The sequence below is a fragment of the Tachypleus tridentatus genome, chromosome 13, assembly GCF_004210375.1.
Source record: "Tachypleus tridentatus isolate NWPU-2018 chromosome 13, ASM421037v1, whole genome shotgun sequence".
NCBI classification, from domain to species: Eukaryota; Metazoa; Arthropoda; class Merostomata; order Xiphosura; family Limulidae; genus Tachypleus; species Tachypleus tridentatus.
This window is the reverse complement of record NC_134837.1, coordinates 185,131,290-185,153,039: the sequence shown is the minus strand read 5'-3', so window position 1 is coordinate 185,153,039 and position 21,750 is coordinate 185,131,290. Positions and strand designations below refer to the sequence as shown.

Here is a 21,750-nt window from a genome sequence, read left to right as displayed (position 1 = left end):
TGGTGATGATGACCAGCTGCTTTACCTCTAGTCATACACTGCTAGATTAGGGACGGCTAGCGCAGATAGCCCTCGTGTAGCTTTGGGCAAGATTCAAAACAAACAAAGTAGTACATACTTTCATTACCAACCAGTCACGAGACGCTTTTTCCCATTTAGAATCCCTGTGCCAATTACATTATAAGGAATGTCAAATAACACCGCCATTATGTCTCGAGTAATAATTATTATCTTAAAGCCTAATTAGTGCTTAACGTAAAATTCCGTGTTATTTGTATACTTCGCAAATGTGGTAAGAGCCCCCTTCCCTTATTTAAAAAATTGATTACGCTCATGTGGTCACGTATAGCGACAAATCAATCAGTTTGAGTGTAATTAGTCATCCAACTCAACCAATTAAATACGCACTGATTAAATTCCAACCAATCAAATGAACGCTATTTAAAAGTCACCCAAACAAACATGTTTTATTTGCTTAGCTACTTACACAGATAAACGATATGAATCTCTAATGTAAGTTGTCCTTCTGTATATACGATTGTACATCTAACACGTAACATAAAAGCCCAACCTAGCGGCAACTTCGAAAACTATATTCGGACTTGAGAACTATAATTTTACAGAAACATCACATTATCTGCATGAACTAAGGAGAGGCACGAACATGTTAGTGCAGATCGGTTATTTTGAACAATAACTACAAGGAAAATCAGGCGTCGGTAACTTTGAAACCCCTCCCCCTAAAGAAAGGGGGACGTTAAAAAAGTTTCCAAGGTTGAAATATCTTTGTACATATCGCGACTAAGTTGGTTTGATATTGCCTGCTGACAAGCCGAGGCGACAGATAATTTATAACCAAGGATTTTGGTACATGGTAAGTACCGTGGCTACCGACTTCCGATGGTATGCCTATTATATAGTTAAACTTTCACATGAGAGCTTAGAACGGCAAGAATGATGTCAAAAGTCAGGTTTTGCTAACATATGTTTGGTCTCACATGGATTAAGGTCGGTCGAACGGCCTATTTTACTGAAATGATAAACTTACATTAATCAATAGATGGATTTAAGTGAAATATAGTGCGTGACAGAAAGTAGCTGTTTCTCGAATTAATTATAATCCAAACTTTAAAACCATAAATTCTCTTCTCTTTCATGCTTATAGACGCAGAACAAACTGTTTAAATTAAGATGATAGAAAGTATTTCGGTGACATTAAAAATACGTAATATTTATATTAATTTATTAATATAAAATATATATATTATATTTAGAAAATTATTAAATTAAGTTTCTTCGTTTTGTTTGTTTTTCAGACTTTTCAGGCTCAGTGAATTATTTTCAGTTCGTAATTCTGAGCTCAAGAGTTTGTTTTCGAGGAAAGTCACATTGACTTGGAAAGAACAAAACTCCTGACTTTAGTGTTGTAAATCCCTGTACTTATCACTGTCCCGATCGGGTATGAGCTGTCCCTAATTGTGAACTGGTAGATAAGAGAGACGAAATCTCGTCAATAACACCCACCCTCAAATCTTGGCCTATTTTAAACGAATATTTGAATTGACTGTTACTCTTTAAACGCACCCTAAAATGCACAGCCCAAAGAGCAGCGAGTTATGGAATTCACAGTCCGACCACTCTGTTCGTTGGGGCGCTATTGGCCTAAATAAACTATTGGATCAGTTACTAAATTAATCACCTTGTAAACAAAATATATATGCTGATATAGAAAGCCGAGGGACATTGATTTTTGGCGCACTGTTTTTGTTGTACTTGTTTACGTCGTAAATATATTTTTCACACCAGGGTTACAAAGCATATATATTCCGTTCGATGGTTCATTTATAGGTAACATCTGAATTTTCGAAAGTGAGTTGATACATGAACGACATCTAATTTGATCAGTATTTATAAACAAAGAAACGTTTGTCTTCTTCTCTTGCATCAGGAGAACCCCTTCCCCAGGATCTCAACGGAAACTATGAAGGCTTATAACACTAAAAAGCGGTTTTTTTGTACTCCCGTTAGGCACAGCGCAGGAACCTACTATTTCCTTCAGCACTTAACAAACAAGCAAACATCGATATGGTTTTCACAGTAGAAAGACATAAACATTATCGTTAACAGCCGATAGATGTCGAATACTGAATTACAGTGATTAAAGTACACTGACTTTATAGGTTTAAAATTTACTCACTTCTGGTGATATAGGTTTGAAGTGTACTCACTTTTGGTGATATGGGTTCAAAGTGTACTGACTTCTAGTGATATTGGGTTAAAGTGTACTTATTTCTATAGGTTTAAAGTGTACTGACTTCTATAGGTTTAAAGTTTACTCACTTCTAGTGATATAAATTTGAAGTGTACTGGCTTATACTGATATTGGATTAAAATATACTAACTTCTATAGGTTTAAAGTTTACTCACTTCTTTCTAGTGATATAAATTTGAAGTGTACTGGCTTATACTGATATTGGATTAAAATATACTAACTTCTATAAGTTTAAAGTTTACTCACTTCTTTCTAGTGATATAAATTTGAAGTGTACTGGCTTATACTGATATTGGATTAAAATATACTAACTTCTATAGGTTTAAAGTATACTCATCTTCTATAGGTTTAAAGTATACTCATCTTCTACAGGATTAAAGTGTACTCACTTCTAGTGATATCAGATTAAAGTATACTGACTTCTAGTCATATAGGTTTAAAGTGTGCTGGCTTTTAGTGATATTGAATTAAAGTATACTAACTTCTATAGGTTTAAAGTATACTCACTTCTATAGGTTTAAAGTGTACTCATTTCTAGTGGTATAGGTTTGGCTTGTATTCACTTCTAGTGATATAGGTTTAAAGTGTACTTGCTTCTAGTGGTATTGGATTAAAGTATACTAACTTCTATAGGTTTAAAGTATACTCACTTCTAGTGATACAGGTTTAAAGTGTACTGCCTTCTAGTAAAATAGGTTTAAAGTGTACTGGTTTCTAGTGATATTAGATTGAAGTATTCTAACTTCTATAGGTTTAAAGTGTACTGACTTCTATAGGCTTAAAGTGTAGTGACTTGTAGTGGTATAGGTTTAAACTACTAACTTCTGTATGTTTAAAGTTCACTAGTGTACTGACTTCTAGTAATATAGGATTAAAGTATACCGACGTCTAGTGGTATAAGTTTGAAATGTACTGACTTGTATATGTTTAGTCTACTAGTGTACTGGCTTCCAGTGATGTAGGTTTAAACCTACCCTTCTTCCGGCTTCGTTATTGTGAAGGTTCATCAGTTTTCTTCCTTGTTTCCGGGAGCCTCTCTCAAAGTTGTTTTCCCTTTCTCTCACGTCCACGAACCCTTCAGTGAACCGGTAACCATATTCAATGTTGTCGCCGCATCCGCCCCAGATCCAGTCGCGGTGCAGGTTCTTCGGCCGTACGGCTCGGCTGCAGCCGCAGTTTGACAACTGGCCGTCTCGGCAGGCCCTGGAGATAACGTGCACCACTCCCGCTGCGGAGATGGCGTGAGTAAAGGCCGCTTCCCTGCTGGCTGAGAGACGTAAACAAGACATAATTACTAATTACGACCCGTGTGAAACAGTAAAGTCTGGGAACACGTTTGTTTGTTGTTGTTTTTTATAATTTCGTGCACAACTACATGAGAGCTATCTGCGCTAGTCGTCCCTAATTTAGCAGTGTAAAGCTAGAGTGAAGGCAGCTAGTCACTACCACCCACCGCCAACTTTTGGACTACTCTTTTACCAACTAATAGTGGGATTGACCGTCACATTATGGTGTCGCCACAACTGAAAGCGACAACATGTTTGGTGTGACGGAAATTCAAAGCCGAGACCCTCAGATTACGAGTTGAGTGCCCTAATTACGTGATCATGCTGAACATGAGAATATGAAACGATAAGATATTTTCATTCTAGTAAACTACTAGCAACCTAGAATGTTCAGGTAGGTTAAATCAACGAAACTAGATGATTGGGCTGCAAAATCTAATATCATTCGGCATTCATACTTGAAGTTTATGATATTTGACGAGAAAAATTAAACTAACTTATTAATTTTAAAAATCCATAATTATTGATATTATAATGGCAATATAAACAGTGAATGTAGCTTTAACAAGTATAAAATAATTGAAAATGAAATAATATTTATTTTACCTTTAGTAAAATAAATAATTATAATTTACCAACATATACTAACTCGAATCTCAAACACGCAGTCGTAGTTCCACCTTCGACTGCACTTTTTACGACCACATCAGAGGGAGCCCTAACCATAACTTATCCATTCTGAGTAACAGAAATCTCTTTCTATCTTAGTCAAGTATCGAGATTGTATTTGATCTTGATACACACTGGTACAAAACTTGGGTGTTTTACAAGGACCATTTCATTAAGTTTCAGTAAATGTAACTCAAAGGTCAAGGTCACGACGAAGGTCAGTTCAATTCAGTATAATGCTAAAGAACAGAAAGCTTTGAATAATGGTCAAAACTCGAAACGAAATTGAAGCAGAAAGAAGATTTTAGCATCCAAAAAGAACAGCATTTTAGGGTTAACGAAGTGATGAGGTTAGATTAATAACTTAGAAAAATCACTGATTAAACACGTGCTTTTTAAGTATTAAAGTATTTGAAACAAAAAGGCTTAGCTATTATGATATAAGTAAACTGTTACCTTTACGAAGGTCGAACAACTTCCTGGGCTTGGTGACACAAATACTGCGAAAGAAATACGCATTGTATAGAAGCAGGTGGTTGACACAAAATATTTGTGAGTAAAATTAAACCTCGGTGGACTTAGCAAATAGCCCAAATTTGCTTTGCTATAAGAAACACACACACACACAAATAAATAACTGTAGATTAATTTCCTTTCCCACTTTTTAGAATAACGATTCATCAGTCAAGACGACGCTGTGGAGACTAGAATAGCGTGGGTATGAATATGAACCTAGGTCCGTCTACAAGTTTACGAAACTGAATTGAGTATGGAGAAAAACTTGGGGATCCAAAATGAGGCTCATCGAGTGAGACAATCGACCAAAGATTAATACCTACCGTACAACGTTAAGAATGTTTTTTTTTTTGTTTTTTTTATCAGGCGCATAAGATGAAATTAAAGACAACTAGGAACTCCTGGTATGGGTATTAACACTTTTATTGATAAGGAGAGAACAACGTTTCGATCTTTCTAGGAACTCTCTATTTATTCCTTATTGGAGGCTTCATTAAAAGAAACAACAGATAATTATCGTATATTTGGAGAATAAGTGATGCTATTTTTTTATTACTGACTCGATTGTATGGAATTATTTTTAAATAAATAAAAGCGTCCGTTTGCATGAAAAAAAGATCACAGATGATCGGCAAATGGGTTTGACTGAGCTAATAAAGTTTTAAAGCGATCGTTCATCTGTCTGATGTATGGCACACGGGTCACGCGTGACACTATAATTACTACCCTGTCATATCAAGGAAGGCGATGGTCTAATTGGTCACGTATCCCGTCATCTTACTACAGTTCCAAAAAATCTAGCCAATGAATTGTCATCTTACATCAAAACCTGCATCGTTAGAACCCGTATTCCAGTGAACATTTCTTTGTGAGATGTTGTTGTTTTAACGCTTAATAGATAAACTTCGTTTGTAAATTATCCAAAATATGCAGTTTTTAACAATGAACTAACTCGTTTGTACAGATGATTGTCTGAAATACGCCATTTTTAGCCGCAGCACAGTGGCTCATTAAACGTCTCAGAGTTGTTTTCTTTTCAAGTGTAAACGTTTATCTCATAGCTTCGTCATCTCGTGAGCGATTTGCGATCTAATAACAGTTTTGGATTCAGAAAGTCAAACCGTTTAGATTGGGTGTGTTCAATCATACTGAAGGACTCGGATTAATTTAATCTCTTCGTGCCTAAAAGAAAAACTATTTGTGTCTTTTAGGTCACTGGCCTCTTTAAAATCGGTATATATATATTTTTTTTACATTAATTAACATAGAAGTCTTTACTCATGTTCCTTTATTAAATATTCTGGCAACGGAACTGGGGCCTGGCATGGCCAAGCGCGTAAGGCGTGCGACTCGTAATCCGAGGTTCGTGCTCGCGTCGCGCTAAACATGCTTGCCCTCCTAGCTGTGGGGGTGTATAATGTGACGGTCAATCCCACTATTCGTTGGTAAAAGAGTAGCCCAAGAGTTGGCGGTGGGTGGTGATGACTAGCTGCCTTCCTTCTAGTCTTACACTGCTAAATTAGGGACGGCTAGCACAGATAGCCCTCGAGTAGCTTTGTGCGAAATTCCAAAACAAACAAACAAACAAACATACGGAACTGGAGCGAAGCAATAACTGTTTACAAATCTTGTAATTTATAGAATGGTTAGCCTCGTTCTGTAATGTCGAAAAGAAAGGTAAATGTTTAGTCTGTATGAAGTTACACATTGTCTTACAATATGTGTATAAATAGTTACACATTGTCCTACAATATGTGTATTAAAATAGTTACACATTGTCCTAAAATATGTGTATTAAAATAGAACACCTTGTCCTACAATATGTGTATAAACATAGCAACACATTGTCCCACAATACGTGTATATAAGTGTTTACACATTGCCCTATAAAATGTGTATTAAAATAGCAACACATTGTTCTATGTTCTAAATCACAGTTTCAACTGTACTACAATATCAGTGGTTCCCAACCACGGGTGCGAGATAGCGTTCCAGGGAGTGCGAGATAACATTTGTTTTGGGCACGTTCACCTTTATTCTTAAATAAATAATTCCTGTGAGGGGTGCGAGAACATATTAAAATTTTTTAGGGGTGCGGGGCATAAAAAAGGTTGGAAACCACTGTACAAAATGTATGTAAAAATAGTTACACGTTGTCTTACAATATGTGTAGCACAGTTATCCGTCGTTCTTCAATGTGTTAGAACACTCGTCTTATAATATGCGTGTCGCGCGCAGGTTTGAATTCCCGCCAATGAACACGCACGCCCTTTCAACTATTTGGGAGTTATTATGTTACAGTAAATCCCACTGTTCGTTTGTAAAAACGTAGGTCAAGAGTTGGCGGTGGTTGGTGTTGACTGCTTTCCGTCAATTCTACCATCTCTACCGTAGGGGCGACTAGCGCAGATAACTCTTGTGTAGCTTTACTCGAAAATCAAACCAAACTAAACTCTGCAATGTGTTTTAACAATTACACATTATCCCGTACTATGTTGGAAACAGTTAAATACTGCCACAAAGTGTATGTACCACAGTTACACATTATCCTACAAGGTATGTACTAGATTTTAAAGATTTTTTTATTTTTCGACGATTTACATGTAAAAGGTTGTTTGTTGTTATTGTTGAAAGGTAAAAAATTCACAGATTGAAAAGTATTACAATAGTCACAAGGACTTTAAATTTAAACCCCCGCCTACTGCTGTAATACTTTGTGGGTTTGTTCAAAGCGCACATCTCTTCCACCCGAGCAAATAAATCTTCAAACCGTTTGCAAGAGACTCGAGCCCTGTAAGTTAACAGGGCAACAGTTGCACACTCTACACTGCTGGAGGCAGCTCTGTATACCCAAATAGCATTTCCCTTTAATGTAGTGTTGCCTATAAACGAAGTTCACGTGCCAAAGCAACATCAAATCGCGTGATTGATCATAGTCTAATGCAAAATTAGATGTCTTCATTATCCGTAGTATTTTATGGGCAGAGTACAGAGGGCTGGTTCGTATACCCAGCTAGGGAAACGAAACCGAACTACAACCCACGTCTATTTTCTACCCCACACGAAGTCACCTGAGCCTTGATATTTGCATATTGCATCAAGGGGACCGTAAATTACCTGTAAAGACTGGCAAGGGTGGCTGACCTGTTCTAATTGGCTGTCAGTTGAAGGTGATCCTTCAGATAACGGAATCGGCCAATCTGGTTACATACTAAATTTCAACACTCACGATATTCTACGTACTAAGTGGGTTTCAAACTTGTCAGTCTAAGCTGTATTTTATCAACAAATCTTGCAAGTGAATCGGCTTTTCCTGCTCACAAACGTATTTTTTAGTTTCTACAACTTTTCATTTCAATTCATATATCTCTTGCTGTATTTCACTAAATTATTTGTTTGAGTTTATTTTTAACACAACATTAAGAAATTACTACTAAAATTCTCTTTCTTCTGGTATCTTTTTCTAGATATCGACCAGCGTTGACCATAACTTTACAAAGAAATGTTAGATGGCCCTAGCAAGTTGTGAATTTTCCAGACCATTAATCTCCGAGCAATCCATACTTTAAATTCCCAATGTCATGGACAGGTTGGAATTCTCCTTAACAGATCAGAGCCCTCATGAACCACCTAGAGTTTTTATGAACGCAATAGCTTCTCTATGAACAAACTAGAGTCCTCATGGATTAATCAGTGTCCTAATGAAGAGGCTTGTGTCTCTATGAACAGGACAGGGTCCCCATGAACATGGTAACCTCATAGGTTATCTACGAATAGACTATGTTGTCTACCAATACACTAGATTCCTTATGAACACGTTATGTTCTTTATGAAAGGGTGGATTGTCTATAAACAAGTTTGATTCCCCACAAATACGTCAGATTGGCTATTAATTTGTTACATTTCCTATTTATATGCTAGATTGTTCTATCAACTTGCTAGATTCCCCATGAACATGCTAGATTATCTTTGAACATGCTAAATTAGATTTCCCATGTACATGCTAGACTGTCTATGAACACGCTAGAATGATTCCCCATGAACATGCTAGATTCTACTGAACACTTAGTCTAACTGAAGATATGTCTACTTGAAAAATTAACCACAATCACATGTTTAACCAAACACTTAGCCATGACGGACAGACAGAGCGAGCAGTAACTGGCCTCGACTGTTGTTCGAGTTCAGAACATAGGCATAGCATTTAACCTGAGTACGTGCAGGAGGTTGTCTAGTCTTGAATCAAACCGTATTACCCAGACTAAAAGTGTTATCGTTGGACTTTTATGGACGTTTTTTCTTTTCTATGTTGGGTTTTTGAGACAACGTACCGAGTTTTTCATCACGTGCTCCCGCTACGAGTGTTACTATTTGTTAAGTTGTATTAACTTTCAATAGTTTGAGTTACTTTAGTGACGTCATTATGTAACTACATCGAAGCTAGGAAAATTCTGTTCATTTTTGTGATGACACATAAGCTAAAAAAAAAAAAAACATTAACATAATAACACAAACGTACAATTATACGGCAAATACATATAGAGACATATATAGATATATGGATATCAATAGATATCATATTGATATTTCACCTAAATCAGATATACCAAATCTACAAGTTTACTTTGTTTTATAAACAAAGCTTGTATAATCGCATTCTGTTGTGCGTCAGACTAATTATTAGTTTTCCAGCAACGCCCTTTGTTGCGTGTTAGACTAATTATTAGTTGCCTAGCAACGCCATTTGTTGCAAGTAAGACTAATCGTAAGTTGTCTAGCAACACTTTTTCTTGCTAGCTGTAATTAATTGTAACGATATTGTGCAACTAAGGTTATACATAAGTAAAACTACAATTTTTTTAAATAAAAGGAAAGCCAACACGATGTTGTGTTCGTATTTGTTACTCCATAATTCACCAAATTTACCTATGTTTAAGACAGGCCCGAAAACGCTCGAGTCATCTACAGTGGAACAGTTCCAGCGGCGATATCTGAACTGCCACTGACATTCTGCGATCCCCAGCTGAGCCCCACGTCCCACGTGCGGGATGTGATCTCCATAGAGGTAGCATAGCTTGGTCTGGCCACGAGACAGTCCAGCAAGCTGCGTGCAAAGGGGCCGTGTTCCTAACAGATACGCTTGGGGGTTCCTGAGGATGTCGATCCCTTGGAGACCGAGGTTCCTGTAAGAAAAACATATAGAAACAAATAAAAAAATGAACTTCAAATTGTACAGTAAAGGAAACAAATGTGTAATTTCTTAAAAATCGTCCTTCGTTATTTTTAATGTATTCACTTTATGTATTCTACGAATTGTCAAAAACTCTTTTTCATTTATTAAGTGAAATTCAAGATGCTGAAGCATTAACCCAGCATGCTACCATCTTAAAGATTATGTTTTTAAAATATAACACTTGCCACTCGAGCCGAAAATACCAGTTTCTGTCATCCTGCGTCCATGTGCGGTCAAACGAACGTTCTCTAGATCTGTTCGACTGTTTCTGAACTTTTTTCCAAAAGGATCATTTTCAACTATTCGTGTGAAATTGAATATGGTAGAAATGTAAAACCAATTCACTTAAGATTTTTATATGATGTACATAACACCTTGGTGGGTGTTCGATGGTAACCAGCCTCCTTTACCTGTTGACAGGATGCAACTCAAGTATCAACAGATGTTTATCCAAATGTTATAACTGAAAGGTTAGTAAATTAGTGCTATGTATGAAAGAAACACGATTATCTTGCATGGAAAAAACAATTAACAGAAACCACACTCTTCTACGAAACTTATTTTTTTTATTCATGTTCGAGCTGTTATTGTACTTACTTGGTATTTCCCAAATTGAAGACGATTCTGTATTTGATTTTGTAGAGTTCCAACTTATTAAACCAGAGATCCACACAAAACTCAAGTACACGAGGTACGGTTAATGTCTCTACGTTCAACGTTATTATTTGGTTTGGTTTGTTTGGAATTCCGCGCAAAGCTACACGATGGCTATCTGCGCTAGCTGTCACTAATTTAGCAGTGTAAAACTAGAGAGTAGATAACTAGTCATCACCACCCACCGCCAACTCTTGGGCTACTCTTTTACCAACGAATAGTGTGATTGACCGTCATATTATAACGTCCCCACGGCTAAAGAAGTGAGTATGTTTGGTTCGACTGGGATTGGAACCCGCGACCCTCAGATTATGAATTCTAGGCTATGAGAATTCATTTCTATTAACCCTCAAAATATTATATGTTTTTATACCAATAAATGTCGGTAGGGTCCAAAAACTGCATCACATTAACCTCTTTTATAGTTTTGCCTGTTACGAAGGTCAGTTTAAATAATTGGCCAAAACATGTTGCTAAGGTCACTAATTTTCATTGTAAAAATGTTGGGGACTAATATTACTAAAATACGGGATTAGATTCCCCGCGATGGCTTTGCCATAAAACAAAGAAAATAAAATAGACAGTATAGTTACTTGTAGAAGAATTACTTATCACAGACTATAATTAAACATCTAATTAACGAGTTACCTTAACCTTTAAATATCCGTCGAACCTATCAATTACTATAGAATCAAAATAAACACCTGACAAATCATTTATTACAGATTATAAACAAATGTTTTAAAAATTCAGTTTTCATGGGCTATAAATAAACATCTAAAAGTTAATTACCATAGAGTATAATTAAACACTTAATTAATGAGTTACCCTAAAGTTTAAATATTCATCTAGCATACCAGTTATCGTAAAGTACAAATCATCGTTTAAGAAACCAGTTACCATAGGATCAAAATGAACATTTCTCAAATCATATGTTTCAGGAAAACCAGATGCTATGACATAGTAATACAGTTTAAGATTACAGATAACACGTGGAGTCGTCCATATAACTGGTGTTATTTACACTGTTTAATTAAGACGACAGATAACAACTGATGTCATGCATATAGTATAATTAATGAAATAGAAAACACCTGGCATCGTCCATATTGTGTAATTAATAAAGTAGATAACACCTGGCGTCGTCCATATTGTGTAATTAATAAATTAGATAACACCTGGCGTCGTCCACATCGTGTAATTAATAAAACAGATAACACCTGGCGTCGTCCATATTGTGTAATTAATAAAATAGATAACAGCTGGCGTCGTCCATATTGTTTAATACTCTTGGAGGGGGAACAGATACGACGGTATTTTTCATTCGATTTCCAAAACTGTATTTAGTGAATAAAGTCTTCTAGTCAAAACAAACAACGCCTGATAAATGGAATAATACTGACCAGTTGTCTTAGTTTTAACGCACCGAAACTACGAGAGAAAAGAGAGCGAATGACCAGTGAGGTTTTCCTCCACTTGAGTTTGACTTCAAGTTTCGGAAGTCTCTAATTCCCCCCCCCCCCTCCGAATAGGGACTTTTGTTCGTGAACACCTTAGCCTTACTTGACACAGCTAAAGAGACTTCAGGGCATATCATAGTTGATGATCTCTGAAATAAACATCCAACCCTTCGTAATAACATCCCTTGATAAAGCGGGCGTTTCTGTTTACGAATTATGTGATATGAACCGCCGATAGGTGTCACCAGAATCACTATGTAATTATTGAAAATTTCCTTTGAAGGCAGCTAATTCGTTGGGTGGAACTTCTGAATATGAAATAAACGACAATCCATTCAACTACGAATTCTTTAATTGAAAATAAACTTTAAAACAGAATGCGTTGTACAGGTTAGCATGAGTAAAACAGAATTAAGAGTAGGCTTAGAATAGAAAGTATGCAGGTTAAATAGAAAGTATGCAGGTTAAATTTTGAGAATATAATTGACGAAACAATCTATTTGTACAATGTAAAAAAACTTTCAATTTCCCAGCAAGCTATTGTCATGAGTGTATGAACATCTGTTGTAATACATCTTAATAAAACGTAATGGCCATACCCTCATGTAGTAAACATAGATGTACTGACCATCATATCATGTAGTGAACATAGATATACTGACCATCATACCATGTAGTAAACATAGATGTACTGACCATTATATCATGTAGTAAACATAGATGTACTGACCATCATATCATGTAGTAAACATAGATATACTGACCAAATTATCATGTAGTAAACATAGATATACTGACCATCATACCATGTAGTAAACATAGATGTACTGACCATTATATCATGTAGTAAACATAGATGTACTGACCACTATATCATGTAGTAAACATAGATGTACTGACCATTATATCATGTAATAAACATAGATGTACTGACCATTATATCCTGTGGTGCGGTACGATTAATACAACACACTATATATATACGTTCTCTTACAACCCAATGTACTACTTCTACTATACAGACATTCTCCTATAGCCCTATGTACTACATGTGTTATATGGACATTCTCCTACAAACCTATTTACTACCTGTGCTATACAGACATTCTCTTACAACCCTATGTACTACTTGTTTTATATGGACATACTCCTTCAACCCTATGCACTACTTGCGTTATATAAACATTCTCCTTTAACCTTATATACTACTTATTCTGTATAGACATTCTCTTACAACCCTATGTACTGACTATGACTACTTGTTCTATATGGACATACTCCTTCAACCCTATGCACTACTTGCCTTATATAAACATTCTCCTTTAACCTTATATAGTACTTGTTCTCTATAGACATTCTCCTACAACCCTATGTATTACTTGTTCTATATAGACAGTATTCTTTGACCTATGTACTACTTGTTCTATATAGACATTCTTCTTCAACCCTATGTAGTACTTGTGCTATATAGACATTCTCCGACAACCCCATGTACTACTTTTGCTATATGGACATTCTTCTTCAACCCTATGTAGTACTTGTGCTATATAGACATTCTCCGACAACCCCATGTACTACTTTTGCTATATGGACATTCTTCTTCAACCCTATGTAGTACTTGTGCTATATAGACATTCTCCGACAACCCCATGTACTACTTTTGCTATATAGACATTCTCCGACAACCCCACGTACGACTTGTGCTATCAACATATAAGAGGCACAGTTAATGGACTTCGGTCTCATCCGGTATGTACCGAATGCTTCACTTACCGGACTTTAATCTCACCAGTCTAGTATGGAATGCTTTTGTAAGATGTATTACATTATATTGAATATTAAATCTCTCTGCTGTTCGTATTGCCACGCTACATAATAAATAGAAATGTCACGAACAGAAACAAGTAACATCTCTAGAAAATGTTCTTTTTCAAAAGTATGCTGGATTTTTATTAAAGATCATATCTTATCTACATTAAATACTTTACAGTAGTGGTTTTGTCATAGTTAATAAACGTATATAAGTTCTAATTATCTATCCTTTCGTGCGATGTGCGCGTCTTATTTAAAAAGTATAATAGCGTACATCAGCCAATCATGCTACCAATCTGAATTACGTCATATCCCTGTCTAGACCAAAGTTTATTATTATGTTAAACCTGAATTGGACTTAATGGTGCAGTGAATGGATGAAACCATGTATGTTACACACGTCTAGAGCTCTATCAGCTATAAATATTGAGCATTGTGAAAAGTGCCTATATAGGTTCGGTCTTTTGGTAATACTGTTGTTAGAGTCTCCCGATTTTATTTTATTTTTGGTGTTCTTCGGCTCTAAAATTCCTTTTCTTAGAAGCACTATCTTCATTTATTTTATTTTTACCTTATTTAAACTATATCTGATACTTTGATTAGTCCTTTGTTGGGCCAGCGGTACGTTTATGGACACAGTAGACAGACGACTGTGGGTTTGCCATAAAACAAGCAACATCTAGAATACTGTGGTTCGATTCCCAGTGTCCTAATACTCTGGATGTTTATATCGGAACCATTACTTCATTTATTTAAGTATTATTTGGTTTTAAAAACAACCTTTTTTCACAAACCAGGCTTCTTATTTTAGTCCTCAAATTCCAGTTTACATCGTTCATAAATACACCCAAAGTTGAATAAATATAGTTACCTTGTCCTTACTGTGTCAACGACATGTTACGCATGCTCTCGTTAAATAAGAGCTAACAAGGTTTATTTTATGAACAAATTGATCTATTTTTCTTATCTTTTTTATCTAGGTAGCTTCGGGCATCTGTTATGGAGATAAACCATTATTGTTTGAACCTATACTAAAATGAAAATTTATGCTAAGTCTTATCACAAATGTAGATCTTAGCTTTAGCTGGTATCTTACAGTTTCCTGTTTAACGTAGTCTGTTTCATATTTTATTGTCTTTAAAACATTCTCGTGTAAATGTGGTTTGTTTTTCTTTATATTAAAATACCTCCACGTGTGCCTTCGCTATAAGAATATTTGATTTATGGACAAATGTTTCTGACTTTGCACCTCAGATTGCAAGATTTATTGCCAAACGTTTTCCTTTGTTACAAGAAAAATTACTTTTCCTTGCCCAGAGAAAAAACAAGATAAAACAAACGTGACGATAAGGCAAGTGGTCGGAAAGTGGACAACAAACTACAAACTATAATAAACTCCATATTATTTTAATTTTATGTGTAGGATGGACTTCACCTTCTCAGTCCTTGCCACGCCATGACAGCTCCAAAAACTATTTTAGCATATTTCTGGATTTAAAGATTTCATCTTGTTTTGGTCTAAACACGTAATATTTATCTTACAGTAAGTAACGCATCCTAATGTGGACATCTTAGTGTGCCTTTGAAACATAACGGTTGAATACGTTTTGTCCAATTCTCAGGGCTAACAATAAATACCCAATAACAAACTGATTTTTATTGCTACAATATCGGGTGTTTCAGCTGTGTAGATACATCTTTGGCCGAAAGACAATTTATATAGTTGTTTCTGGTTTGGTTTGAATTTCGCGCAGAGCAACTGGAGGGATATCTGCGTTAGCCGTCCCTAATTTAGTAGTGTAGGACTAGAGAGAAGGCAGTTAGTCATCACCACCCACTGGTAACTCTTGGGCTACTCTTTTACCAACGAATAGTGAGATTGATCGTAACCTTATAACGCCCCCACGGCTGAAAGGGCAGGCATGTTTGGTGTGACGGAGATTTACCCTCGACCCTCAGATTACGAGTCGAGTGCCTTAACCACCTGGCCATGTCGGGCCTATATTGTTGGTACCTAAGGGAAAAAAAGAAAACAAAAACCAACTATCGTTCAAAAACATATTAAAAAATTTTGAATAAATCACAGCACTTAAGTACGTTGTATTACAGTAATGACAATACAGCCCTAAAGTTAAACATGTATAACAGTGATGACAATACAGACACGCCTTAAAGTTAAACATATATAACAGTAATAACAATACAGCCACTTATGTACATTGTCTTCTACACTGTCAAATTAGCCAACACTTTGAGGTCCACACATTACATCCATCGATTTCTTGAACGAAGTCGTTTCAGCAGCAAAAGTGAGTTTTAAAAGATGTGTTACTTAGTACCAACGAAAAATATGAAATATGTCATAATCGTGGGGTATTAAGGTACTGGTATAATAGTACAACAACAGGTATCAGATGCTGTATTAGTGGAATAAGAATAATCTGATGGTATATTTAAGGTTATAACTAAATCCTGTATTAGAATAATTCATTTCTTTTTGGGCTGTAGTGGTTTACTATGGGGCATAATACGCTTGCATAAGTACGTTTTAAGAAATGTTTTTACTTATATCTTAGGCTAACAATGACAGCAATTTGTTGGCCGATGTTATAAACATGTAAGGTTTCAGATAGCTTTTTTCATTTTATTATCAGCTGTATAATGGTATACTATCACATAATTTTTTAGTGAACCACAACATTACATTCTAGTCAATAGATTACTACGAGTTAAGCTTACCCTTAGGCTTAACCTAATTTACTGAGTTGTAAGTAGTTTGCCTGTTCATAGGTGGCGTCTGGCTTACAAAATCCTGTATAATGATTAAAATCTGCGTTATACCAACTTTACAGATTGTCACGTTTCTTCTCTCTCTCCTTCCAATATACCCCCCACCATTCACACAAAATATAAACATAATAAAACAAAGCACGAATCTATAACGAATGTTGGTGAACTTTTTACAACAATAATTCAACGCTTATCAAGTTTACATGGATTTCAAATGCAACTCAATTATTAGTTTGCAAACTTTGAGAGAACTTCTAAAAACGTATTCTTATCAGTGTTATGGGAAGTAAAACAGTCTTTGAAAGAAAAGTCTTTCCTCTAACATATATTATTTTTCCTTCGTTTGTTTCTTTTCAAGGACAAACGTTAAGTCAACTGTAACATTAAACTGAAACAGAGAACTAGAAAAACAAATAAACCGGGACTCATGAAGCTAAATTATAATAAACAAAAACTTTATCTTGGTAAGTATGTGATAAGATTAAGATTGTGTTGAATGTCAACAAGCGCCCTGTGGTCGACAAGTGTTCCTGAATAACAAGACACCGTATACAAACCGTCCTTATCATGAACTAGTCTCTTTCATTCTGACGTCATCCATACCTAGCTTTTCTCACCAATCCTTGCTTCTCTCTTTACGACAGGAAAACAATAATTGCAGCATACAAACTTTAAAACATCGTTTAACGTTGGATGAATGCATGAAGTAATAGAAGGAGTGGTTTGCTGGACGCGTAAGTGGCCTAATGAAAACGCAATGACTGAAATATTAAATAAACCACCGTTATCGGGATTACGTACCAGGTGATACAATAATAAACCACCGTTATCGGGATTACGTACCAGGTGATACAATAATAAACCACCGTTATCGGGATTACGTACCACGTGATACAATAATAAACCACCGTTATCGGGATTACGTACCAGGTGATACAATAATAAACTACCGTTATCGGGGGAGGTGATACGTACCACCGTGATACAATAATAAACCACCGTTATCGGGATTACGTACCAGGTGATACAATAATAAACTACCGTTATCGGGATTACGTACCAGGTGATACAATAAAAAACTACCGTTATCGGGATACGTACCAGGTGATACAATAATAACATTTAGAAAATTCAAAAAGTGTTTCGTAAACATCTATACTTTGAAAAATATGTTTGTCTCTTAAATAAATCAAATCCTTCCAGTATCAACATTTTGTTTTCCCTATCCTTTTTCAACATAGTTTAACGATTTTCCTTACAATATACCTACATTGTGTACAGTATGTTCATTCGTTACACCTTTAATGTTTATAGTAAATAGTTATAACACAAGATTCAATAAGTTATTATTAAAAATATAGATATGAGTGAACTTTAATGTTTATAATAAGTGCAAGATTCAGTAAGTTATTGTTTAAAATGTAGATATAAGTGAACTTTAATGTTTATAATAAGTACAAGATTCAGTAAGTTATTGTTTAGAAGGTAGATATGAGTAAACTTTAATGTTTTTAATAAATAGTTATAACACAAGATTCAGTAAGTTATTGTTTAAAAGGTAGATATGAGTGAACTTTAATGTTTATAATAAATACAAGATTCAGTAAGTTATTGTTTAGGAGGTAGATATGAGTGAACTTTAATGTTTTTAATAAATACTTATAACACAAGATTCAGTAAGTTATTGTTTAAAATGTAGATATGAGTGAACTTTAATGTTTGTAAAGTTAATTTGCTTCTGTAACTTTACTTTAAACAGGTCAAACTTCGTGATAAAATTAGCCTTTGGTATGAGATAAAAAAGTTTAATTTGTTTTACATATATAATAAAAAACATCAAACTAATAAATACTGTATCCTGGTAAGAGGAACGTTAAAAACAGTGTCGAAATTATTGGTATTATCAAGGTAAATTGGAAGTTAGTTTATAAATGTCTAAACTTTTTCACAATCAGAGATTATTTCTGATGGTTACAAGACAGTGTTCTCTAATGATATTTGTATCACATCCTGTCCACTGTCATCCATTTAATCTTTGGTTTACAAGTTAATAAAGGTTAATATAATATAATATATTCCTGTGGATAATGATAAATTAATTTCCTAATTATTTTAGTAGTTACACTTGAAATAATATTTATTTTGTTATTCTAGTGGCCTTTAAGTTTATTAAATTACATCATTGTTCCCGGAACTTTATATTGAGAATTCAAAGGCTTTGAACCTATATATGGATGGGTGAACGTTAACGAAATACCGAATATGATATTGGCATGACATCAACAAAGTCATATAAAAGGTATGCGGTGACATCATCATATGTTTTCTATAACTAGACCAGTTACAACAGTTAGATTTAAAAGATCTTTTAACTGATCCAGCCACAACCAGAGATCCTTTCATATCAGTTACAGTTCCTAGATCCTGCTTCATAATTCCTACCTTCTTACCGCTCAGTAAACACATTTGTTACCACACTTATTTACACGATAACATAAGTAGTTTCTGTTTTTCATTATACTGGGCCAAGTTACGAGGAGAGCTTGAAAAAAAAGAACATTGTCGATATTCCGCTAGAGGGACTAAAAACTGCGCTAAACCTAATCATTTGGGGGCATCACTGAGAATCACGTATCTGTCGACCTCATACGAAATCCGATGATGTGTATTGATGATTCATCCATTCGAAAGAATTCTATTCTTCCTGATGATTCTCCCATTTGAAATAATTCTACATCTCCCGATGACGTGTATTGATGAATCACCCATTCAGAAATAATTCTATATCGCGACTGAGGATTCAGGTAAAACAAGAATAAAGAAGCATTTCGCTTATCATGCATTATCATTATTTCACAAAACCTCCGCTACAGGGCACTTCAGCACAGTGACTTTTGATGCGTATCTTTCGAATACGAGATACCCCCTCTGCTGGACTAGCTGGTAGCACAACTTACTATTTTAAAACTAATTAATAACGCAGTGTTATTCTGGTAATCTTATCGGGAAAATGACGCTTATGGCCAGGTGGTTAAAGCACTCGGCTCGTAATCCGAGCGTCGCGGGTTCGAATCCTCGTCGCACCAAACATGCTCGCAATTTCAGCCGTGGGGCGTTATAATATGACGATCAATCCCACTATAGGTTGGTAAAAGAGTAGCCCAAGAGTTGGCGGTGATAGGTGATGACTAGCTGCCTTCCCTCTATTCTTACACTGCAAAATTAGGGACGGCTAGCACAGATAGCCCTCGAGTAGCTTTGCGCGAATTTCAAAAACAAAATGAACACATTCAATTATATGCTGCATGTTTGTGTGTGTTTTCTTGCAATAAAGCCACATCGGGTTATTTGCTGAATCCACCGAGGGGACTCGAATCCCTGATTTTAGATTTGTAAACCCGTAGACTTACCGCTGTACCAGCAGGGTGCATTAACTTTATGAAAAAAAACAACACACATTTTAACAAATATAATATTTATTCGCAACAACTTTAGTAGTTTTTCGTTTTGCTTTATGTTCCTAAGTTGAAAAGTTAATGGAGAAGAAGATTTTCCGCCCCCTTTCGCTTAACAATAAGTATGATGACAAAAACAGAGTTTCAATACCCGTGGCGAACATAACACGGAGAGCTCATTATTTAGCTTTGTGCTTGATAAAAAAGCAAATAAAGAAACCTGTGTTACCTAAAGTGAGCCATAAATACAGGTCAATTTTGCCCCTTTTTTTACTGGTTCTGGTTCACACACGTTAAACCAAACGTCAACTGTATCATAAAAGCACCAGAGAACAGAACATTTGATAACATTTGCTGGAAACTTTTGACCAAAGCAAGCTCTACACATGGATTACAACATTAGCTAACAATAAAATAATTGAATATTTCGATCTAATCAGGGATAAGCCATGCCATAAAACAAAAAACTTATCAGGAATTGAACACATTGATTCATCAGTTGGATAAACCAGCTTTAATAAAGGGCGTTCGTTATTCCAGTATATACTGGGCTCACAATTTTCTTACGTGCAACATTTTTTCTCGTAAAAATATATTTTCATCGTGTGGTTTAGTAAAATTATTACAAATTCTAAGGAAAATATGGAACCTGAAAGCGAATCTTTACATGAAACATTTCTATCCAATCACATTTCCACTTCATTTGTTTATGTATATTATTCTCATTTTTGCGCAAAGTTACACAACGGCCACCTGCACATAGCCATCAAAGTTACATAAGGGCTACCTGCACATAGCCATCAAAGTTACATAAGGGCTACCTGCATATAGCCATCAAACTTGCATAAGGGCTACCTGCACATAGCCTTCCCTATATGTTCAAATGATGTACCGATTTTATGGTAAGGGAACACGACAACCTTGAAATCTTCGATTTGTAATCCGGGTACACCAAACAACAACCCACAACTGACCTAGGTTACGCTAAATTACAACCCACAGCTGACCTCGCTAGGGGTAGTGGTTTTTTTGTTTGTTTGTTTAGAATTAAGCACAAAGCTACTCAATGGGCTATCTGTGCTCTGCCCACCACAAGTATCGAAACCCGGTTTTTAGTGTGTAAGTCCGCAGACATACCACTGTGCCACTGGGGGACAGGGGTAGTGGAAATGAAACAATGAGTTAATACAATAAACAGGTTATACTGGTTATTCTCTATTATTCGAGCTATATAAAATATTGACGCTCAACAATTTAATCTCTTATTTTCTGCAAAACTTTAAACGTTCTTAATGACATAAGAATCAGTCATACTTATAGGACTGACTGATAATGTAAATATTTTATTGTTCAACTTACGTGGTGACTGACTGATAAAGTAAATATTATATTGTTCAGCTTACACAGTAACCGACTAATAATGTAAATATTATTGTTCAACTTGCGTAGTAACTGTCAATTAAGCTGGAGATATGCCCACAGTTCTAAACTACAGATTATTATCAATGATCGTTCTTTAAAAATGGGCCCGGCATGGCCAAGTGTGTTAAGACTTTCGACTTGTAATCAGAGGGTCGCTGGTTCGAATCTCGGTTGCACCAAA

General features: G+C 35.6%; 1 protein-coding gene across 2 annotated transcripts in view; it reads right to left on the bottom strand.

Moving 5' to 3' along the window:
• LOC143238131 (protein Wnt-5b-like) overlaps positions 1-21,750 on the bottom strand; it is a 158,529-nt gene that overhangs the window by 18,562 nt on the left and 118,217 nt on the right. For both annotated transcript variants that reach the window (XM_076478096.1, XM_076478097.1), the window contains exons 3-4: positions 9,670-9,926; positions 3,247-3,539 (exon numbers count right to left, since the gene is read on the bottom strand). In XM_076478096.1, coding sequence (XP_076334211.1) covers positions 3,247-3,539; positions 9,670-9,926 — 550 coding nt within the window. The remainder of the gene's footprint in view (positions 1-3,246; positions 3,540-9,669; positions 9,927-21,750) is intronic.